At 38.4% G+C, this 25,161-nt stretch overlaps 2 protein-coding genes across 2 annotated transcripts; both read left to right on the forward strand.

Moving 5' to 3' along the window:
- The first annotated feature begins 1,053 nt into the window (after window positions 1-1,053).
- On the forward strand, window positions 1,054-5,406 carry LOC137176037 (zinc finger protein RFP-like). Its single transcript, XM_067582067.1, has one exon. The coding sequence runs from the start codon at window positions 1,147-1,149 to the stop codon at window positions 2,380-2,382; it is 1,236 nt and encodes a 411-aa protein (XP_067438168.1). The 5' UTR covers window positions 1,054-1,146; the 3' UTR covers window positions 2,383-5,406.
- Window positions 5,407-8,954: 3,548 nt separating this feature from the next.
- Window positions 8,955-12,934, forward strand: LOC137175953 (zinc-binding protein A33-like). Its single transcript, XM_067581900.1, has 2 exons — window positions 8,955-9,500; window positions 9,767-12,934. Exon 2 carries the CDS (start codon window positions 10,079-10,081, stop codon window positions 11,141-11,143), a length of 1,065 nt encoding a protein of 354 aa, XP_067438001.1. The 5' UTR covers window positions 8,955-9,500; window positions 9,767-10,078; the 3' UTR covers window positions 11,144-12,934.
- Window positions 12,935-25,161: the final 12,227 nt, after the last annotated feature.

The raw sequence follows: 25,161 nt of genomic DNA on the forward strand, positions 1-25,161 counted from the left end.
AATAGAAATTCTAGAAAGTCATTCTCCTCAATGCTGTACTTCTAGCTGCTGCAAGTAGTTCCTAGAAGATGGTGAATAAAGATGGGGAGAGTGGGCATCCTTGCCTGGTACCCCTGTACAGTGAAGCATTGTGATGTGATGTTCTATGAGGATATGACTTGTGTCTTTCAGTTTTTTTTAGTATTTAATAACTGCATCTCATCTTCTTTTCTGTTTTCTCCACTAATAGAGATATCTAACCACGAGACAGCACTGTTAATCATATATTATATTTCAAGTGAAAATAAGTTTTACTTTGTAACCTCAGTGTGAAATATAATCTGTCCATCTTGTGGTAAAGTCACCATAATCACCTCTAAACTGCAAGGATGCTTCAAAACATAACTGGCTGTCCTGCTGGGAAGAGGAGGATGAACACTGGTAAGAGGAGGTTCCACAGTAAAAAAAACTGAAAGTAAGTCGACAGTAGAGCAGAACTGAAGACAACGACAAACAACTGTGATTTCAGGCTTTCAAGTCAAAAACACAACAGACCCTCTGCACACCCGGTGAGTACAGTTGATAATATTCACTGTATTTTACAGTAATTAAAAGGAAATCAGGAGAATACTCACACAAGGACAACGATGCTAAAAAAGTCTGACATGGCAATTTTTTCTGTTAAGGCATTGGGAGGTGTCCTGTTGGTTGTCATTCTAGATATTTTCCTTTTCACTTGTTGGTATTAGATGGGTTTGTTTTAGGGATTTATTTCAACATCAATTTTGCTCCTTTCAGTTTCATTTTTATTTGACACTTTCACTTTCATTCTTAGACATGGCAGCAACCAGCAGTCTCTTTTCTGAAGATCAGTGTCCGTGCTCCATCTGTCTGGGTAATGCCCAGTGTCAACGTCCCAGGTGTGAAGAGCTTTCTGACAAACAACCTGAACTGCAGGTCAAAACCTTACGATCTCAGCCGGCTGCTCAGTTCAGACAGTCAGTTCAAAAGAAAATCAGCAGCAGCTCAGAACAAGAAGAAGAAAAGGAAGAAGTAGTTCTCTGTGATGTCTGCGATGAAACCAAACTGAAGGCTTTGAAGTCCTGCCTGGTGTGTCTGACTTCATACTGTGAGACTCACCTGGAGCTTCACCAGAAAATCACAGTTATGACAAGACATAAGCTGATTGATCCTGTGAAGAACCTGGAAGACAGAATGTGTAAGAAGCATGATCGACCTCTGGAGCTGTTCTGCAAGACTGACCAGATGTGTGTGTGTCAGTCCTGTGCTGAGTCAGATCACAAGAGACACCACATCATTCCTATGATAGAGGAATATGAAGGGAAGAAGGCTGAGCTGGGAAAGACAGAGACTGATGTTCAGCAGATGATTGAAGAGAGACGACTGAAGATTCAGCAGATCAAACAGTCAGTAAAGTTCAGCAAGGAAGATGCAGACAGAGAGACAGCAGCCAGTGTGCAGGTCTTCACTGATCTGATCCAGTCTGTTGAGAGAAGTCTGACTGAGCTTATTGAGATGATTGAAGAGAAGCACAAAACAACAGAGAAACAGGCTGAAGGTCTCATCAAAGAGCTGGAAGAGGAAATCTCTGAGCTGATGAAGAGATGTGCTGAAGTGGAGCAGCTCTTACGTACTGAAGACCACCTCCAGTTCCTCCAAAGCTTCTCATCCCTGAACCCTGCTCCACCCACCAAAGACTGGACAGACATCAGAGTTCAGTCATCATATGAGGAGACTGTGAGGAGAGCTGTGGCTCAGCTTGAGGAGACACTCAGTCAAGAGATTGAGAACCTGTGTGCCGCTGTTGAGCTGAGGAGGGTCCAGCAGTATGCAGTGGATGTGACTCTTGATCCTGATACAGCACATCCTTATCTCATCCTGTCTGATGATGGGAAACAAGTCAGTCATGGTGATGTAAAACAGATTCTTCCAGACAACCCAGAGAGATTTTCCTCAGCTTTAGGTGTGTTAGGAAAGCAGCGTATGTCTTCAGGAAGATTTTACTTTGAGGTTCAGGTTAAAGAGAAGACTGACTGGATTTTAGGAGTGTCCAGAGAGTCAATAAACAGGAAGGGCTACTTTATATTGTCCCCTGAAAATGGCCATTGGACTGTGGGCTTAATGAAGGGAAATGAGTACAAAGCTCTTGCTGGTCCATCAGTCTGTCTCCCTCTGAGGTCAAAGCCTGAGAAGGTGGGGGTGTTTGTGGATTATGAGGAGGGTCTGGTCTCCTTCTATGATGTCGATGCTGTAGCTCTCATGTATTCCTTTACCGACTGCACCTTCACTGAGAAACTCTGCCCATATTTCAATCCCTCTCATAATGCTGACGGTGAAAACTCCCCCCCTCTAATCATCTGTCCTGTCAGTAACACAGGTTAGACTCATCATTTCATTTCCAAAGAAAGTGTGCCCTGTCACTCTAGTTAATGTGGTTATTGGTATATTCTAAACAACCTCTTATTTTTATGTGTCCAGTTAATACAGTTGGCAGAAAAATATTAATCACTGAAGTTAAATCTCATGTCTCCTTATGTAATTATGTTGACGGAGATTAATTATACACACATCAAGTAGGTGCAAGGCTATCAGGAAACAGCATCAATGTAAAAGGTAACACCTGCACACTTACTCCAGGCCACAAAAGTTTAATAATGACGTTTCGATCCTACTTAGATCTTCGTCAGGTCAGAGTGTTTAAAAAATGGAAAACACAACCATATTTATACATCATGCACACCAATAGGCTGACAAGCTCTATGATGGCAAGTGTGCTTAAACATCCAAACCACTCAGGGTGTTAAACATCCAAAACAATGAACAATTCAATAAAGTACATAGAAGAAGCAGTGATACAAAAACCATACTTCAAAATATCAAACATACATCTTAATAGTGCTGTCAGTCTTTCCCTATAATCCAATTCAAATTTCATCCCTTATTATTTTAACATTTGAATTTTTAATGCTCAAATTTTGCCTATTATTAATATTTACTATGTACCTATACACTGTATACACAGGCTTATGCATTGCCAATGCCACTATCAGCAGGTGGTTGTTATACATTCTGTCCACTAGAGGTCATTCCAACATTACCAATAAATAGGTGATAGCTTTCTTGCTAAGTAACAATTAAGCTTAGGCGCAAAATGAATCATGTTAATCAAAATATTAAATAAGCTTTCATCATATATATATTCATAGTAATTAAACTACACATTTAACTGAAATATATATAAATCCACGTCAGCATGCGCTTGTTTACATCAATACGTGACATGTTATTTTGGGTCAGGATGCAGTGAAAGTCTAAATGATAGTGTGAGTAAGAGCTGTGTGTCCAAACCCTGCACTGCAGTTGCAGCACTGATCATTCAGGCTCAAGTCTTTTACTGTGGGCCTGCTTTTGTTTCATTTTTACGTTTGTGGACAGAAATCCAAACACTTTCCACACATCGCTTCTTAAATGGTCAGGAGTGGTGATCTCCCTGAGTGCATCGCTTCCTGCCATTTCTGATATTGTGACATTACGTTAGCACAATGAATGTGAGATTGTGATTCAGTCAGACTCAGAAAACGTTATTGTTCATCAGTAGCAGGGTTTTCACTAGTGTATTGCAAGCCTGGCTGCCAGGCCTGAGTTGACCCCCACCAGGCCTGAGCATCAGGGATTTTTTAAAAATGTATTTTAAGATGTTTTTTTAAACTAAAATGTGTTGTACAAGTAGAATAGCTCCTCTAAGGAATAGCTCAGTGCATAGCGAGTGTGTGGTCTAGAGAGAGGGAGAGGGAGAGAGAGAGAGAGAGAGAGAGAGAGAGTGCAAAGCCAACAGACCTACGTCTTATATATAAACATTATATCAGATTCATCATCCCATATATCATATATATCCTCATGTGTCCTTATGTAATTACATCTTATCTATATTCAGTAAATCTGAAAGTTGTCTACGACAATGTCAAAATATAATAAAAAAAATGTTAGAATGAGAGAGAGAGATCAGTTAACTGTAAAGGCAGTGTATTTACAAATATATTATTCTGAATATTAGACACAGTTTAAGAATCATTGTGATTTCAGGAGAGTTTGTGGTTAAGAAATAATTCTGCAATGTATATGTCTCATTTAAATCATTAATGAAAACTAATAAAATCGAATGAGGAAAGTTTGTTTGGGTCTATGTTCGATGTTTTCTTGTACAGTCAAAATTGCTGAACATTTGATATCAAAGATTGAAAAGTCTTTTTATTCCTACAAGGTCATCAACGATTTTGAGCATAGAAATAAACCATGTCTGTTCCACTGATTAAACAATTAAGACATCTCATTAAAAATGCAATCAGCTGTTGTCAGTGCCAGAAAAGTAACCATGCACATTTGCTCAGTACTGTAATTAAATACAATTCTGAAGTAATTGCACTTCAGTACTTTAATTCTATGCTATTTTGTACTTCTACTCCACTACATTTCAAAGGCAAATATTGGACTTTTTGCTCAACTACACTTACCTGACAGCTGGAGTTTGATTATTTTGTAGATTAAGTACAGTGGCCCTGAAGTGCACATCACAACGACAAATAGGAAAACACAACAGCAAATCAAAAAACACAACAACAAATAACAAAACATGACAACAAATAACAAAACACAACAACACATGACAAAACACGACAACAAAAGAGAAAACACAAAAACAAATAACAAAACACAACAGCAAAAGTAGAAAACACGATCGCAAAAGTAGAAAGCACAACGACATGAACTTCTACCGGAAAAGGTAGGTATCGACAAAGCTTGTTGCTGATTGGACGCTCTCCTGTTGACAAGGACACTGATTGGACAGACGCACTGTCTGTCTTTTTAACAGGAAGGAGGAGGGGGAGGCATTTGGGGTCCGTGTAGTCTCCACCCAAAGCTGTGTTCAACTTGATTAATAACAGGATAAACAATCAATGTATTTCTTTGTTTTTCTGTTTTTCATGTGAAGTAAAAAAAATTTAATTTCACATACTGGTAGTTGGAATGGAAAAGGCACGAGACCACCTGGGGTATATGAGGTATGAGCGGTTGCATTCTTCAGTTGGCAGTTAACGTTAAAAGAGTAAAGCCACTGAAGACCAGCCGACTCACAAAGTGTTAATTTGTTCTTTCAGGTGGGTAAACGTCATGTAAGCGTGTATTCAGTTTTTCGGTTTTTCTATTTAATGTACTGTTTTTTATTGTTTTATTGTTATTGTACTGCTTTATGTATTGTAGTGTGTAGTCTGAAAGTTGTTAGTGTATATGCGCTAGCTAGGTGGGAAAAGTTGGCACTAGCTTGCCAGTTACAATGATAGTTATCTTTAAATTAAACAGATAAGGTAAATGTTTGCCTGACTGCACTGATATGTACGTATGTGTAAGATTTAATGTTATAATGTTTTGTGGTTTATATTTTCTTTGTTTTGTTCGTTTTCTTCTCGCAGTTAATAATGTTTATTTTCAGTTTGTTTATAACGGTTAGTAACGTTTATTTTCAGTTCCAGTTTATAACAGTTAACAACGTTTATTTTCAGTTGTTTACAACGGTTATAGAACGTTGTCAGTTAGAGCCAGAGCCCGAACAGCTAATTAGCAGCACTGTTGTTTACCGTTGTCAAGGCAACCAGGGGTCTGTTTCACAAAGCAGGTTCAACAAACTCTGAGTCTAATCCTGAACTCTGAGTTGATCTACTCTGAGATAGGAAACTCTGAGTTTCCGGTTCCAGAACAGCTGATTTGAGTCAGTTTATTCAACTCGGAGTAGTTTCACCTGGAGTTAAGCGCGTGCACCACAACTATAAAAAGCCAGCATCAATGGAGCCCCGATTCAACGAGTCACCATGGCAACGGGGAAGAGGAGGGCTGCGTTTTTCACCCCACTAGAACTAGAAATCTTAATGCGATAATACGGCGAGTTTGAACATGTTTTCAAAAAGAAGTGCAACACCGCTGCAGCTGCAAAAGAGAGGGAGACGGCGTGGGAGAACATCGCTGCTCGGGTCAATGCGTAAGTTTAAATGTAGTCCTTTGCAATCACAATAATATTACAGAGGAAAACTGCTTGATTGGTCGCCTATTAATTTATTTCATTTAGGTCCAATCCCGCGAGGGAGAAGCGCACTTGGCAGCAGTTTAGGATGAAATATAAAAACATTGTTCAAACAGGTGAGACCTCGGCATAATCTCATGGGGGTACCTCATTTTGATCATTTTTTACATTGTAAAGTAAATATTAAGTGGCTGTTTGACTGTGCAGTTGTTTTATCCCCAACATAATGCTGGTTTCACACACATAAATGTCTTCTCATCTACATCATGTTCTGTTAAATAATTAATCCTATTTAAACTAACACAGACTTCTACTCAGCCAACAGAAAGAAGGCAGATGCCCATAAAACGGGTGATGGCCCAGCACCGCCACCTCTAACGGAGGCAGAGGAGCTGGCCATAAGCCAGACTATAGGAAGGCCAGTGGCTGGCCCCGACACTGTACAAAAAACTTCCGTATGCAAAGAAACGCAGCGCAACACACAATATCTGCTGGGATGTTAGAGCATGACTACGATTGGTAATGTTGCAAATGTAAGGACGGATTAGGTTGTGTATGTAGATGATGGACTGTGACGTGAAACGGTACCGCTCAAAAAGATAATTGTCTGGAAATGCTAGAACATCTATGCGCGGTCTGATAACCATCTCTCAACGAATATTTAATTCTCTGCGCAGTAATGCTGCACCTTCATCCACGGGATCGTTATCAAAAGGACATGCCATGTTAGTGAAAAAGTCGCCACTTACTGTGCCTAATGGACTTCTAATATACTGACTCTGATTTTTTAAATGATTTTTTTAAATGACAGACGGCAGAACTAGGCTACGCCAAAACTCGCCTGCTGACTGAATGAATGAGGAAATCAAATGGAGTGTGTGGCTCTGAAAGAGGGCGGAGACTGAGAGAAACTCGAGGTTCATTGAGAAAAACCTGGTCCCGACCAGGTTAGGTTCATAGAGTCTGTTACTACGGTAACTGACCGAGAGCTTAAGTTACCTCTCTCTCTGAAACAGGCTAGAGTTATCCCTCTTTCTCTGGTTTGAGTTACCTCCCTTTTTGAAACGGAAAACTCAGAGTTTCCCTCATTTCAGGGTTAACAAACTCTGAGTTTTCACTAAACCCGCTTTGTGAAACGGACCCCAGGTGCTCACGTTGTAATACATCACGCGTAAACAGAGAGGATGAATGAGGGAGATTATATTGTAATGTAAATGTTCAATGCTCTGTTATAGACTTGATCATTTTTAATAGCTAGTTTATAGTGGAAATAGCTAGTTTATACATGATTACTGTATTTTGAAATATTGAGTTTTAATATTATTATTGTTTTGTATTGTCGTTGTATTGTTCCAACTAATTTAAGTTGGCAGTTATCGTTAAAAGAGTAAAGCTACACTGAAGATCAGCTGACTCACAAAGTGTTAATTTGTTCTTTCAGAATAAATTATTTTTCTAAAATATGTCACCCCTTGAGTGAGCTTCCACTCTATGGGCGTAACACTTGCGATGCATTATTTTGCAATGCACTTGCATCTGGACACTTCCTCCACCACTGATTATTATTGGCATGAGCTAAGAGCCTCCATCATGGCCACCAGAGGGCTTGATAGACCTGAAAATCCCCACTAAAGGTTCTGATGAACTGCTTGCAACAGATATGTTCTGCATCAGCTGCAGTTTGCTAGCAGAGAGCAGCTCCTCTGCTCCTCTGAGCTCAGCAACTCACACAACATCAGACAGAGAGACAACACAGCACTGAATGAAAATCTGAGAACTCACACATGCAGCACTGGGCACACGTACGCTGTAAAGATTCTCAGTGACACTGATTTCCAGCTTGAATTTACTCTTAAAAGACTTTTCTGGTGATTTTGCAGTTATGCTACAAATGAATACTCTACATTCCTGCTAACTGCTTCAGTGCTTCACATTTTTGAATATATTTCACTACTTTCCAGGCAGCTGCTGGTTTCCTTGGGCTTCATACTCTATCGCAGTGAGCATCAAGTCTGTGTTAATTATTGTCAGAGTTATGTTTAGATAAAATGTAGTATGAGATTTTAAGTCAATTTTGACTTAAATTGCATTGATGTTCACTGTATATACATAACAGGCAAAAAGAGGTCAAGTATAATTTTTGTGGAGATCAAGAGTTAAGACTATTAATAAACAGATTCCAGATTATGTCAAAATCATAGTTTTGCTTTTGATGGACGCAGATAATTTTTCCATTGACATGTTTTCAATAAATGGATTCTCCCAAATTGTAATGTTGATTTTATTCCTTGATTTCCAGTTCATGAGGATAGTTTTCTTGGCGATGGTTAAGGCAATGGAGAGTATTCTACTGGATGTGTTGTTTAGGTTTGTTGGAAATGTCTCCTAGTAGGCAGAGTGAAGGGGATGATGGGATGTGGCAGCCCAAAAAAAAGGAGAGGTTGTCCTTGATATCCCGCCAGAACTGTTTAATTGGTGTACAGTCCCATGTGGCATGCATATAGGTGTCAGTAGTGTTTTGTGTACAATAAGGACAAATTTAAGTGTCTATGAAACCCATTTTGAACATCTTTTCCCCATGTGTAGTGTACTCAATGAAGTATCTTATATCATATGAGCTGGATATTCGTGTTAGAGGATAGAGAGAAGATGTTTTTGCAGATTTGAGTCCAGAAGTCGGCACTGGGGTCAATTTGTAGATCATGTTCCCATTTTTTGGTAGTGACGGATATTGTTAAGTCAAATGTGGAATTATCTTGTAGATTTTAGATATTAGTTTTTTTTAGTTGTGATGTTGATTAGGTTTGATGGTAACAGAGGTAATTCCAGGTTAGATGATTTGATGTTGATTTTAGTTTGAATGGAGGACTTAATCAATAGAAATTCTAGAAAGTCATTCTCCTCAATGCTGTACTTCTAGCTGCTGCAAGTAGTTCCTAGAAGATGGTGAATAAAGATGGGGAGAGTGGGCATCCTTGCCTGGTACCCCTGTACAGTGAAGCATTGTGATGTGATGTTCTATGAGGATATGACTTGTGTCTTTCAGTTTTTTTTAGTATTTAATAACTGCATCTCATCTTCTTTTCTGTTTTCTCCACTAATAGAGATATCTAACCATGAGACAGCACTGTTAATCATATATTATATTTCAAGTGAAAATAAGTTTTACTTTGTAACCTCAGTGTGAAATATAATCTGTCCATCTTGTGGTAAAGTCACCATAATCACCTCTAAACTGCAAGGACGCTTCAAAACATAACTGGCTATCCAGCAGGAAGAGGTGGATGAATACTGGGAAGAGGAAGTTCCACAGTAAAAAAAACTGAAAGTAAGTCTAGGCGACAGTAGACCAGAACTGAAGACAACGACAAACAACTGTGATTTTAGGCTTTCAGGTCAAAAACACAACAGACCCTCTGCACACCCGGTGAGTACAGTTGATAATATTCACTGTATTTTACAGTAATCAAAAGGAAATCAGGAGAATACTCACACAACAACAACAATTCTAGAAAAGTCTGACATGGCAGTTTTTTCTGTTAAGGCATTGGGAGGTGTCCTGTTGGTTGTCATTCTAGATATTTTCCTTTTCACTTGTTGGTATTAGATGGGTTTATTTTAGGGATTTATTTCAACATGAATTTTGCTCATTTCAGTTTCATTTTTATTTGACACTTTCACTTTCATTCTTAGACATGGCAGCCAACAGTCTCTTTTCTGAAGAAGTTCTCTGTGACGTCTGCACTGAAACCAAAGTGAAGGCTTTGAAGTCCTGCCTGGTGTGTCTGAATTCATACTGTGAGACTCACCTGGAGCCTCACCAGAAAATCACATTTATGACAAGACATAAGCTGATTGATCCTGTGAAGAACCTAAAAGACAGAATGTGTAAGAAGCATGATCGACCTCTGGAGCTGTTCTGCAAGACTGACCAGATGTGTGTGTGTCAGTCCTGTGCTGAGTCAGATCACAAGAGACACCACATCATTCCTATGATAGAAGAATATGAAGGGAAGAAGGCTGAGCTGGGAAAGACAGACTGATGTTCAGCAGATGATTGAAGAGAGACGACTGAAGATTCAGCAGATCAAACAGTCAGTAAAGTTCAGCAAGGAAGATGCAGACAGAGAGACAGCACCCAATGTGCAGGTCTTCACTGATCTGATCCAGTTTGTGGAGATAAGTCTGGCTGAGCTTATTATGATGATTAAAGAGAAGCACAAAACAACAGAGAAACAGGCTGAAGGCTTCATCAAAGAGCTGGAAGAGGAAATCTTTGAGCTGATGAAGAGATGTGCTGAAGTGGAGCAGCTCTTACGTACTGAAGACCACCTCCAGTTCCTCCAAAGCTTTTCATCCCTGAACCCTGCTCCACCCACCAAAGACTGGACAGACGTCAGAGTTCAGTCATCATATGAGGAGACTGTGAGGAGAGCTGTGGCTCAGCTGAAGGACACACTCAGTAAGGAGCTGGAGAAGCTGCATGTTCATTTTGAGCTGAGGAGGGTCCAGCAGTTTGCAGTGGATGTTACACTGGATCCTGATACAGCACATCCTTATCTCATCCTGTCTGATGATGGGAAACAAGTCAGTCATGGTGATGTAAAACAGATTCTTCCAGACAACCCAGAGAGATTTTCCTCAGCTTTAGGTGTGTTAGGAAAGCAGCGTATGTCTTCAGGAAGATTTTACTTTGAGGTTCAGGTTAAAGAGAAGACTGACTGGATTTTAGGAGTGTCCAGAGAGTCAATAAACAGGAAGGGCTACTTTATATTGTCCCCTGAAAATGGCCATTGGACTGTGGGCTTTATGAAGGGAAATGAGTACAAAGCTCTTGCTGGTCCGTCAGTCTGTCTCCCTCTGAGGTCAAAGCCTGAGAAGGTGGGGGTGTTTGTGGATTATGAGGAGGGTCTGGTCTCCTTCTATGATGTCGATGCTGCAGCTCTCATGTATTCCTTTACCGACTGCACCTTCACTGAGAAACTCTGCCCATATTTCAATCCCTCTCATAATGCTGACGGTGAAAACTCCCCCCCTCTAATCATCTGTCCTGTCAGTAACACAGGTTAGACTCATCATTTCATTTCCAAAGAAAGTGTGCCCTGTCACTCTAGTTAATGTGGTAATTGGTATATTCTAAACAACCTCTTATTTTTATGTATCCAGTTAATACAGTTGGCAGAAAAATATTAATCACTGAAGTTAAATCTCATGTCTCCTTATGTAATTATGTTGACGGAGATTAATTATACACACATCACGTAGGTGCAAGGCTATCAGGAAACAGCATCAATGTAAAAGGTAACACCTGCACACTTACTCCAGGCCACAAAAGTTTAATAATGACGTTTCGATCCTACTTAGATCTTTGTCAGGTCAGAGTGTTTAAAAAATGGAAAACACAACCATATTTATACATCATGCACACCAATAGGCTGACAAGCTCTATGATGGCAAGTGTGCTTAAACATCCAAACCACTCAGGGTGTTAAACATCCAAAAACAATGAACAATTCAATAAAGTACATAGAAGACACAGTGATACAAAAACCATACTTCAAAATATCAAACATGCATCTTAATAGTGCTGTCAGTCTTTCTCTATAATCCAATTCAAATTTCATCCCTTATTATTTTAATATTTGAATTTTTAATGCTCAAATTTAGCCTATTATTAATATTTACTATGTACCTATACACTGTATACACAGGCTTATGCATTGCCAATGCCACTATCAGCAGGTGGTTGTTATACATTCTGTCCACTAGAGGTCATTCCAACATTACCAATAAATAGGTGATAACTTTCTTGCTAAGTAACAATTAAGCTTAGGCGCAAAATGAATCATGTTAATCAAAATATTAAATAAGCTTTCATCATATATATATTCATAGTAATTAAACTACACATTTAACTGAAATATATATAAATCCACGTCAGCATGCGCTTGTTTACATCAATACGTGACATGTTATTTTGGGTCAGGATGCAGTGAAAGTCTAAATGATAGTGTGAGTAAGAGCTGTGTGTCCAAACCCTGCACTGCAGTTGCAGCACTGATCATTCAGGCTCAAGTCTTTTACTGTGGGCCTGCTTTTGTTTCATTTTTACGTTTGTGGACAGACATCCAAACACTTTCCACACATCGCTTCTTAAATGGTCAGGAGTGGTGATCTCCCTGAGTGCATCGCTTCCTGCCATTTCTGATATTGTGACATTACGTTAGCACAATGAATGTGAGATTGTGATTCAGTCAGACTCAGAAAACGTTATTGTTCATCAGTAGCAGGGTTTTCACTAGTGTATTGCAAGCCTGGCTGCCAGGCCTGAGTTGACCCCCACCAGGCCTGAGCATCAGGGATGTTTTAAAAAAAATGTATTTTAAGATGTTTTTTTAAACTAAAATGTGTTGTACAAGTAGAATAGCTCCTCTAAGGAATAGCTCAGTGTGTAGCGAGTGTGTGGTCGAGAGAGAGAGAGAGAGAGAGAGAGAGAGAGAGAGAGAGTGCAAAGCCAACAGACCTACGTCTTATATATAAACATTATATCAGATTCATCATCCCATATATCATATATATCCTCATATGTCCTTATGTAATTACATCTTATCTATATTCAGTAAATCTGAAACTTGTCTACGGCAATGTCAAAATATAATAAAAAAAATGTTAGAATGAGAGAGAGAGAGATCAGTTAACTGTAAAGGCAGTGTATTTACAAATATATTATTCTGAATATTAGACACAGTTTAAGAATCATTGTGATTTCAGGAGAGTTTGTGGTTAAGAAATAATTCTGCAATGTATATGTCTCATTTAAATCATTAATGAAAACTAATAAAATCGAATGAGGAAAGTTTGTTTGGGTCTATGTTCGATGTTTTCTTGTACAGTCAAAATTGCTGAACATTTGATATCAAAGATTGAAAAGTCTTTTTATTCCTACAAGGTCATCAACGATTTTGAGCATAGAAATAAACCATGTCTGTTCCACTGATTAAACAATTAAGACATATCATTAAAAATGCAATCAGCTGTTCTCAGCTGTTGTCAGTGCCAGAAAAGTAACCATGCACATTTGCTCAGTACTGTAATTAAATACAATTCTGAAGTACTTGCACTTAAGTACTTTAATTCTATGCTATTTTGTACTTCTACTCCACTACGTTTCAAAGGCAAATATTGGACTTTTTGCTCAACTACACTTACCTGACAGCTGGAGTTTGATTATTTTGTAGATTAAGTACAGTGGCCCTGAAGTGCACATCACAACGACAAATAGGAAAACACAACAGCAAATCAAAAAACACAACAACAAATAACAAAACACGACAACAAATAACAAAACACAACAACAAATGACAAAACACAACAACAAAAGAGAAAACACAAAAACAAATAACAAAACACAACAGCAAAAGTAGAAAACACAACGAAATGAACTTCTACCGGAAAAGGTAGGTATCGACAAAGCTTGTTGCTGATTGGACGCTCTCCTGTTGACAAGAATCATCAATGATTGGACAGACGCAGTGTCTGTCTTTTTAACAGGAAGGAGGAGGGGGAGGCATTTGGGGTCCGTGTAATCTCCACCCAAAGCTGTATTCAACTTGATTAATAACAGGATAAACAATCAATGTATTTCTTTGTTTTTCTGTTTTTCGTGTGAAGTAAAAAAAAAACCCCCAAAAAAACGAAAATTCACATGCTCTCATATATATATATATATATATATATATATATACACACACACACACATATATATACATATATATATATATGTATATATAGAAATAAGCTTTCCAGCTTCTGGACATTCTTTGGGCCAGGAAATAAACTCATTTACCCCATTTCCCTGACAACAGCATGTAGTGCTGCTGATCCATATAAAGTTCAGAAAGTATGGACCATATTCACATGGTCGCCATTTTCCTCTGATGTCACGCTCAGGGTGGGAAGCTGTCAAGTAAAGCCTGTGTGAGAGTGGCAAAATGGTTGCTTGAACAACTGTATTTCTTTTTGAGACCACAGTTGTAGTTTCACTTCATTTTGGGACCACAGTTGTAGTTTTCTCAGTCTGATTAGAAACTTCTCCATCTGGTTGCTAATGCAATGGCACTGACCTACTGTTACCTTAGCCTGTTAGCACTTGCTACCACCAATGTTACTGTGAAAAAAAATATATTAAACAGCTCGCAAGGTAATTAAATCTGTATCTACGTTGCTGTGTGAAAGTTAATCAGGGATCCTTTCTAAGAAATTGAACAAAGTCAGCTCATGCATCATCGCAGACAGGCTGGGAAAAAAAAACTGCTAACGTTAGCTAGCTTGCTACTTTAAATACATTGATTCTTAATACTTATGTGCCTTTTATTAAGTAACATTTTAAATGCAGGATGTTTGCTTGTGTGGCGCATAGGAAATTTCCACTGATTTCAATATGTTATTTTTTTTATATGTATAAAACTTTATTTATTATGAATGTTTCGTGGTTTATATTTTCTTTGCTTTGTTCGTTTTCTTCTCACAGTCAATAACGTTTATTTTCAGTTTGTTTATAACGGTTAGTAACGTTTATTTTCAGTTGTTTACAACGGTTATAGAACGTTGTCAGTTAGACCCAGAGCCCGAACAGCTGATTAGCAGCACTGTTGTTTACCGTTGTCAAGGCAACCAGGTGCTCACGTTGTAATACGTCACGCGTAAACAGAGAGGATGAATGAGGGAGATTATATTGTAATGTAAATGTTCAATGCTCTGTTATAGACTTGATCATTTTTAATAGCTAGTTTTATAGTGGAAATAGCTAGTTTATACATGATTACTGTATTTTGAAATATTGAGTTTTAATATTATATTGTTTTGTATTGTCGTTGTATTGTTCCAACTAATTTAAGTTGGCAGTTATCGTTAAAAGAGTAAAGCTACACTGAAGATCAGCTGACTCACAAAGTGTTAATTTGTTCTTTCAGAATAAATTATTTTTTCTAAAATATGTCACCCCTTGAGTGAGCTTCCATTCTATGGGCGTAACACTTGCGATGCATTATTTTGCAATGCACTTGCATCTGGACACTTCCTCCACCACTGATTATTATTGGCATGAACTAAGAACCTCTATCATGGCCACCAGAGGGCTTGATAGACCTGAAAATCCCCACTAAAGGTTCTGATGAACTGCTTGCAACAGATATGTTCTTCATCAGCTGCAGTTTGCTAGCAGAGAGCAGCTCCTCTGCTCCTCTGAGCTCAGCAACTCACACAACATCAGACAGAGAGACAACACAGCACTGAATGAAAATCTGAGAACTCACACATGCAGCACTGGGCACACGTACACTGTAAAGATTCTCAGTGACACTGATTTCCAGCTTGAATTTACTCTTAAAAGACTTTTCTGGTGATTTTGCAGTTATGCTACAAATGAATACTCTACATTCCTGCTAACTGCTTCAGTACTTCACATTTTTGAATACATTTCACTACTTTCCAGGCAGCTGCTGCTTTCCTTGGGCTTCATACTCTATCGCAGTGAGCATCAAGTCTGTGTTAATTATTGTCAGAGTTATGTTTAGATAAAATGTAGTATGAGATTTTAAGTTGCATTGATGTTCACTGTATATACATAACAGGCAAAAAGAGGTCAAGTATAATTTTTGTGGAGATCAAGAGTTAAGACTATTAATAAACAGATTCCAGATTATGTCAAAATCATAGTTTTGCTTTTGATGGACGCAGATAATTTTTCCATTGACATGTTTTCAATAAATGGATTTTCCCAAATTGTAATATTGATTTTATTCCTTGATTTCCAGTTCATGAGGATAGTTTTCTTGGCGATGGTTAAGGCAATGGAGAGTATTCTACTGGATGTGTTGTTTAGGTTTGTTGGAAATGTCTCCTAGTAGGCAGAGTGAAGGGGATGATGGGATGTGGCAGCCCAAAAAAAAGGAGAGGTTGTCCTTGATATCCCGCCAGAACTGTTTAATTGGTGTACAGTCCCATGTGGCATGCATATAGGTGTCAGTAGTGTTTTGTGTACAATAAGGACAAATTTAAGTGTCTATAAAACCCATTTTGAACATCTTTTCCCCATGTGTAGTGTACTCAATGAATGATCTTATATCATATGAGCTGGATAATCGTGTTAGAGGATAGAGAGATGATGTTTTTGCAGATTTGAGTCCAGAAGTCGGCACTGGGGTCAAATTGTAGATCTTGTTCCCATTTTTTGGTAGTGACGGATATTGTTAAGTCAAATGTGGAATTATCTTGTAGATTTTAGATATTAGTTTTTTTTAGTTGTGATGTTGATTAGGTTTGATGGTAACAGAGGTAATTCCAGGTTAGATGATTTGCTGTACTTCTAGCTGCTGCAAGTAGTTCCTAGAAGATGGTGAATAAAGATGGGGAGAGTGGGCATCCTTGCCTGGTACCCCTGTACAGTGAAGCATTGTGATGTGATGTTCTATGAGGATATGACTTGTGTCTTTCAGTTTTTTTTAGTATTTAATAACTGCATCTCATCTTCTTTTCTGTTTTCTCCACTAATAGAGATATCTAACCACGAGACAGCACTGTTAATCATATATTATATTTCAAGTGAAAATAAGTTTTACTTTGTAACCTCAGTGTGAAATATAATCTGTCCATCTTGTGGTAAAGTCACCATAATCACCTCTAAACTGCAAGGATGCTTCAAAACATAAATGGCTGTCCTGCAGGAAGAGGAGGATGAACACTGGGAAGAGGAGGTTCCACAGTAAAAAAAACTGAAAGTAAGTCGACAGTAGAGCAGAACTGAAGACAACGACAGACAACTGTGATTTCAGGCTTTCAAGTCAAAAACACAACAGACCCTCTGCACACCCGGTGAGTACAGTTGATAATATTCACTTTATTTTACAGTAATTAAAAGGAAATCAGGAGAATACTCACACAAGGACAACGATGCTAAAAAAGTCTGACATGGCAATTTTTTCTGTTAAGGCATTGGGAGGTGTCCTGTTGGTTGTCATTCTAGATATTTTCCTTTTCACTTGTTGGTATTAGATGGGTTTGTTTTAGGGATTTATTTCAACATCAATTTTGCTCCTTTCAGTTTCATTTTTATTTGACACTTTCACTTTCATTCTTAGACATGGCAGCAACCAGCAGTCTCTTTTCTGAAGATCAGTGTCCGTGCTCCATCTGTCTGGGTAATGCCCAGTGTCAACGTCCCAGGTGTGAAGAGCTTTCTGACAAACAACCTGAACTGCAGGTCAAAACCTTACGATCTCAGCCGGCTGCTCAGTTCAGACAGTCAGTTCAAAAGAAAATCAGCAGCAGCTCAGAACAAGAAGAAGAAAAGGAAGAAGTAGTTCTCTGTGATGTCTGCGATGAAACCAAACTGAAGGCTTTGAAGTCCTGCCTGGTGTGTCTGACTTCATACTGTGAGACTCACCTGGAGCTTCACCAGAAAATCACAGTTATGACAAGACATAAGCTGATTGATCCTGTGAAGAACCTGGAAGACAGAATGTGTAAGAAGCATGATCGACCTCTGGAGCTGTTCTGCAAGACTGACCAGATGTGTGTGTGTCAGTCCTGTGCTGAGTCAGATCACAAGCTTCATCACATCATTCCTATGATAGAGGAATATGAAGGGAAGAAGGCTGAGCTGGGAAAGACAGAGACTGATGTTCAGCAGATGATTGAAGAGAGACGACTGAAGATTCAGCAGATCAAACAGTCAGTAAAGTTCAGCAAGGAAGATGCAGACAGAGAGACAGCAGCCAATGTGCAGGTCTTCACTGATCTGATCCAGTCTGTTGAGAGAAGTCTGACTGAGCTTATTGAGATGATTGAAGAGAAGCACAAAACAACAGAGAAACAGGCTGAAGGCTTCATCAAAGAGCTGGAAGAGGAAATGTCTGAGCTGATGAAGAGATGTGCTGAAGTGGAGCAGCTCTTACGTACTGAAGACCACCTCCAGTTCCTCCAAAGCTTCTCATCCCTGAACCCTGCTCCACCCACCAAAGACTGGACAGACATCAGAGTTCAGTCATCATATGAGGAGACTGTGAGGAGAGCTGTGGCTCAGCTTGAGGAGACACTCAGTCAAGAGATTGAGAACCTGTGTGCCGCTGTTGAGCTGAGGAGGGTCCAGCAGTATGCAGTGGATGTGACTCTTGATCCTGATACAGCACATCCTTATCTCATCCTGTCTGATGATGGGAAACAAGTCAGTCATGGTGATGTAAAACAGATTCTTCCAGACAACCCAGAGAGATTTTCCTCAGCTTTAGGTGTGTTAGGAAAGCAGCGTATGTCTTCAGGAAGATTTTACTTTGAGGTTCAAGTTAAAGAGAAGACTGGCTGGATTTTAGGAGTGTCCAGAGAGTCAATAAACAGGAAGGGCTACTTTATATTGTCCCCTGAAAATGGCCATTGGACTGTGGGCTTAATGAAGGGAAATGAGTACAAAGCTCTTGCTGGTCCATCAGTCTGTCTCCCTCTGAGGTCAAAGCCTGAGAAGGTGGGGGTGTTTGTGGATTATGAGGAGGGTCTGGTCTCCTTCTATGATGTCGATGCTGTAGCTCTCATGTATTCCTTTACCGACTGCACCTTCACTGAGAAACTCTGCCCATATTTCAATCCCTTTCATAATGCTGACAGTGAAAACTCCCCCCCTCTAATCATCTGTCCTGTCAGTAACACAAGTTAGACTCATCATTTCGTTTCCAAAGAAAGTGTGCCCTGTCACTCTAGTTAATGTGGTTATTGGTATATTCTAAACAACCTCTTATTTTTATGTGTCCAGTTAATACAGTTGGCAGAAAAATATTAATCACTGAAGTTAAATCTCATGTCTCCTTATGTAATTATGTTGATGGAGATTAATTATACACACATCAAGTAGGTGCAAGGCTATCAGGAAACAGCATCAATGAAAAAGGTAACACCTGCACACTTACTCCAGGCCACAAAAGTTTAATAATGACGTTTTGATCCTACTTAGATCTTTGTCAGGTCAGAGTGTTTAAAAAATGGAAAACACAACCATATTTATACATCATGCACACCAATAGGCTGACAAGCTCTATGATGGCAAGTGTGCTTAAACATCCAAACCACTCAGGGTGTTAAACATCCAAAAACAATGAACAATTCAATAAAGTACATAGAAGAAGCAGTGATACAAAAACCATACTTCAAAATATCAAACATGCATCTTAATAGTGCTGTCAGTCTTTCTCTATAATCCAATTCAAATTTCATCCCTTATTATTTTAATATTTGAATTTTTAATGCTCAAATTTAGCCTATTATTAATATTTACTATGTACCTATACACTGTATACACAGGCTTATGCATTGCCAATGCCACTATCAGCAGGTGGTTGTTATACATTCTGTCCACTAGAGGTCATTCCAACATTACCAATAAATAGGTGATAGCTTTCTTGCTAAGTAACAATTAAGCTTAGGCGCAAAATGAATCATGTTAATCAAAATATTAAATAAGCTTTCATCATATATATATTCATAGTAATTAAACTACACATTTAACTGAAATATATATAAATCCACGTCAGCATGCGCTTGTTTACATCAATACGTGACATGTTATTTTGGGTCAGGATGCAGTGAAAGTCTAAATGATAGTGTGAGTAAGAGCTGTGTGTCCAAACCCTGCACTGCAGTTGCAGCACTGATCATTCAGGCTCAAGTCTTTTACTGTGGGCCTGCTTTTGTTTCATTTTTACGTTTGTGGACAGACATCCAAACACTTTCCACACATCGCTTCTTAAATGGTCAGGAGTGGTGATCTCCCTGAGTGCATCGCTTCCTGCCATTTCTGATATTGTGACATTACGTTAGCACAATGAATGTGAGATTGTGATTCAGTCAGACTCAGAAAACGTTATTGTTCATCAGTAGCAGGGTTTTCACTAGTGTATTGCAAGCCTGGCTGCCAGGCCTGAGTTGACCCCCACCAGGCCTGAGCATCAGGGATGTTTTAAAAAAATGTATTTTAAGATGTTTTTTTAAACTAAAATGTGTTGTACAAGTAGAATACCTCCTTTAAGGAATAGCTCAGTGCGTAGCGAGTGTGTGGTCTAGAGAGAGAGAGAGAGAGAGAGAGAGAGAGAGAGAGAGAGTGCAAAGCCAACAGACCTACGTCTTATATATAAACATTATATCAGATTCATCATCCCATATATCATATATATCCTCATATGTCCTTATGTAATTACATCTTATCTATATTCAGTAAATCTGAAAGTTGTCTACGACAATGTCAAAATATAATAAAAAATGTTAGAATGAGAGAGAGAGAGATCAGTTAACTGTAAAGGCAGTGTATTTACAAATATATTATTCTGAATATTAGACACAGTTTAAGAATCATTGTGATTTCAGGAGAGTTTGTGGTTAAGAAATAATTCTGCAATGTATATGTCTCATTTAAATCATTAATGAAAACTAATAAAATCGAATGAGGAAAGTTTGTTTGGGTCTATGTCCGATGTTTTCTTGTACAGTATGTCAAAATTGCTGAACATTTGATATCAAAGATTGAAAAGTCTTTTTATTCCTACAAGGTCATCAATGATTTTGAGCATAGAAATAAACCATGTCTGTTCCACTGATTAAACAATTAAGACATATCATTAAAAATGCAATCAGCTGTTCTCAGCTGTTGTCAGTGCCAGAAAAGTAACCATGCACATTTGCTCAGTACTGTAATTAAATACAATTCTGAAGTACTTGCACTTCAGTACTTAATTCTATGCTATTTTGTACTTCTACTCCACTTCAAAGGCAAATATTGGACTTTTTGCTCAACTACACTTACCTGACAGCTGGAGTTTGATTATTTTGTAGATTAAGTACAGTGGCCCTGAAGTGCACATCACAACAACAAGTAGGAAAACACAACAGCAAATCAAAAAACACAACAACAAATAACAAAACACGACAACAAATAACAAAACACAACAACAAATAACAAAACACAACAGCAAAAGTAGAAAACACGATCGCAAAAGTAGAAAGCACAACGACATGAACTTCTACCGGAAAAGGTAGGTATCGACAAAGCTTGTTGCTGATTGGACGCTCTCCTGTTGACAAGGATCATCACTGATTGGACAGACGCACTGTCTGTCTTTTTAACAGGAAGGAGGAGGGGGAGGCATTTGGGGTCCGTGTAATCTCCACCCAAAGCTGTGTTCAACTTGATTAATAACAGGATAAACAATCAATGTATTTCTTTGTTTTTCTGTTTTTCGTGTGAAGTAAAAAAAAAACCCCCAAAAAACGAAAATTCACACGCTCTCATATATATATATATATATATATATATATATATATATATATATATATATATATATATATATACACACACACACATATATATACATATATATATATATATATATGTATATATAGAAATAAGCTTTTCCAGCTTCTGGACATTCTTTGGGCCAGGAAATAAACTCATTTACCCCATTTCCCTGACAACAACATGTAGTGCTGCTGATCCATATAAAGTTCAGAAAGTATGGACCATATTCACATGGTCGCCATTTTCCTCTGATGTCACGCTCAGGGTGGGAAGCTGTCAAGTAAAGCCTGTGTGAGAGTGGCAAAATGGTTGCTTGAACAATTGTATTTCTTTTTGAGACCACAGTTGTAGTTTCACTTCATTTTGGGACCACAGTTGTAGTTTTCTCAGTCTGATTAGAAACTTCTCCATCTGGTTGCTAATGCAATGGCACTGACCTACTGTTACCTTAGCCTGTTAGCACTTGCTACCACCAATGTTACTGTGAAAAAAAATATATTAAACAGCTCGCAAGATAATTAAATCTGTATCTACGTTGCTGTGTGAAAGTTAATCAGGGATCCTTTCTAAGAAATTGAACAAAGTCAGCTCATGCATCATCGCAGACAGGCTGGGAAAAAAAAGCTGCTAACGTTAGCTAGCCTGCTACTTTAAATACATTGATACTTAATACTTATGTGCCTTTTATTAAGTAACATTTTAAATGCAGGATGTTTGCTTGTGTGGCGCATAGGAAATTTCCACTGATTTCAATATGTTTTTTTTTATATGTATAAAACTTTATTTATTATGAATGTTTCGTGGTTTATATTTTCTTTGTTTTGTTCGTTTTCTTCTCACAGTCAATAACGTTTATTTTCAGTTTGTTTATAACGGTTAGTAACGTTTATTTTCAGTTGTTTACAACGGTTATAGAACGTTGTCAGTTAGAGCCAGAGCCCGAACAGCTGATTAGCAGCACTGTTGTTTACCGTTGTCAAGGCAACCAGGTGCTCACGTTGTAATACGTCACGCGTAAACAGAGAGAATGAATGAGGGAGATTATATTGTAATGTAAATGTTCAATGCTCTGTTATAGACTTGATCATTTTTAATAGCTAGTTTTATAGTGGAAATAGCTAGTTTATACATGATTACTGTATTTTGAAATATTGAGTTTTAATATTATATTATTATTGTTTTGTATTGTCGTTGTATTGTTCCAACTAATTTAAGTTGGCAGTTATCGTTAAAAGAGTAAAGCTACACTGAAGATCAGCTGACTCACAAAGTGTTAATTTGTTCTTTCAGAATAAATTATTTTTCTAAAATATGTCACCCCTTGAGTGAGCTTCCACTCTATGGGCGTAACACTTGCGATGCATTATTTTGCAATGCACTTGCATCTGGACACTTCCTCCACCACTGATTATTATTGGCATGAGCTAAGAACCTCCATCATGGCCACCCGAGGGCTTGATAGACCTGAAAGTCCCCACTAAAGGTTCTGATGAACTTCTTGCAACAGATATGTTCTGCATCAGCTGCAGTTTGCTAGCAGAGAGCAGCTCCTCTGCTCCTCTGAGCTCAGCAACTCACACAACATCAGACAGAGAGACAACACAGCACTGACTGAAAATCTGAGAACTCACACATGCAGCACTGGGCACACGTACACTGTAAAGATTCTCAGTGACACTGATTTCCAGCTTGAATTTACTCTTAAAAGACTTTTCTGGTGATTTTGCAGTTATGCTACAAATGAATACTCTACATTCCTGCTAACTGCTTCAGTGCTTCACATTTTTGAATATATTTCACTACTTTCCAGGCAGCTGCTGCTTTCCTTGGGCTTCATACTCTATCGCAGTGAGCATCAAGTCTGTGTTAATTATTGTCAGAGTTATGTTTAGATAAAATGTAGTATGAGATTTTAAGTCAATTTTGACTTTAATTGCATTGATGTTCACTGTATATACATAACAGGCAAAAAGAGGTCAAGTATAATTTGTGTGGAGATCAAGAGTTAAGACTATTAATAAACAGATTCCAGATTATGTCAAAATCATAGTTTTGCTTTTGATGGACGCAGATAATTTTTCCATTGACATGTTTTCAATAAATGGATTTTCCCAAATTGTAATGTTGATTTTATGCGTTGATTTCCAGTTCATGAGGATAGTTTTCTTGGCGATGGTTAAGGCAATGGAGAGTATTCTACTGGATGTGTTGTTTAGGTTTGTTGGAAATGTCTCCTAGTAGGCAGAGTGAAGGGGATGATGGGATGTGGCAGCCCAAAAAAAAGGAGAGGTTGTCCTTGATATCCCGCCAGAACTGTTTAATTGGTGTACAGTCCCATGTGGCATGCATATAGGTGTCAGTAGTGTTTTGTGTACAATAAGGACAAATTTAAGTGTCTATAAAACCCATTTTGAACATCTTTTCCCCATGTGTAGTGTACTCAATGAATGATCTTATATCATATGAGCTGGATATTCGTGTTAGAGGATAGAGAGATGATGTTTTTGCAGATTTGAGTCCAGAAGTCGGCACTGGGGTCAATTTTTAGATCTTGTTCCAACTTTTTGGTAGTGACGGATATTGTTAAGTCAAATGTGGAATTATCTTGTAGATTTTAGATATTAGTTTTTTTTAGTTGTGATGTTGATTAGGTTTGATGGTAACAGAGGTAATTCCAGGTTAGATGATTTGATGTTGATTTTAGTTTGAATGGAGGACTTAATCAATAGAAATTCTAGAAAGTCATTCTCCTCAATGCTGTACTTCTAGCTTCAAAACATAACTGGCTGTCCAGCAGGAAGAGGTGGATGAATACTGGGAAGAGGAAGTTCCACAGTAAAAAAACTGAAAGTAAGTCTAGGCGACAGTAGACCAGAACTGAAGACAACGACAAACAACTGTGATTTTAGGCTTTCAGGTCAAAAACACAACAGACCCTCTGCACACCCGGTGAGTACAGTTGATAATATTCACTGTATTTTACAGTAATCAAAAGGAAATCAGGAGAATACTCACACAACGACAACAATTCTAGAAAAGTCTGACATGGCAGTTTTTTCTGTTAAGGCATTGGGAGGTGTCCTGTTGGTTGTCATTCTAGATATTTTCCTTTTCACTTGTTGGTATTAGATGGGTTTATTTTAGGGATTTATTTCAACATGAATTTTGCTCATTTCAGTTTCATTTTTATTTGACACTTTCACTTTCATTCTTAGACATGGCAGCCAACAGTCTCTTTTCTGAAGAAGTTCTCTGTGACGTCTGCACTGAAACCAAAGTGAAGGCTTTGAAGTCCTGCCTGGTGTGTCTGAATTCATACTGTGAGACTCACCTGGAGCTTCACCAGAAAATCACAGTTATGACAAGACATAAGCTGATTGATCCTGTGAAGAACCTAAAAGACAGAATGTGTAAGAAGCATGATCGACCTCTGGAGCTGTTCTGCAAGACTGACCAGATATGTGTGTGTCAGTCCTGTGCTGAGTCAGATCACAAGAGACACCACATCGTTCCTATGATAGAGGAATATGAAGGGAAGAAGGCTGAGCTGGGAAAGACAGAGACTGATGTTGAGCAGATGATTGAAGAGAGACGACTGAAGATTCAGCAGATCAAACAGTCAGTAAAGTTCAGCAAGGAAGATGCAGACAGAGAGACAGCAGCCAATGTGCAGGTCTTCACTGATCTGATCCAGTTTGTGGAGATAAGTCTGGCTGAGCTTATTATGATGATTAAAGAGAAGCACAAAACAACA

This window comes from Thunnus thynnus, chromosome 23 (genome assembly GCF_963924715.1).
Source record: "Thunnus thynnus chromosome 23, fThuThy2.1, whole genome shotgun sequence".
In the NCBI taxonomy this organism is placed as follows: domain Eukaryota; kingdom Metazoa; phylum Chordata; class Actinopteri; order Scombriformes; family Scombridae; genus Thunnus; species Thunnus thynnus.

Coding starts and splice junctions, on each gene's coding strand:
- LOC137176037 (XM_067582067.1), top strand. CDS start 1,147: ATGACAAGACATAAGCTGATTGATCCTGTGAAGAACCTGGAAGACAGA.
- LOC137175953 (XM_067581900.1), top strand. CDS start 10,079: ATGAAGGGAAGAAGGCTGAGCTGGGAAAGACAGACTGATGTTCAGCAG.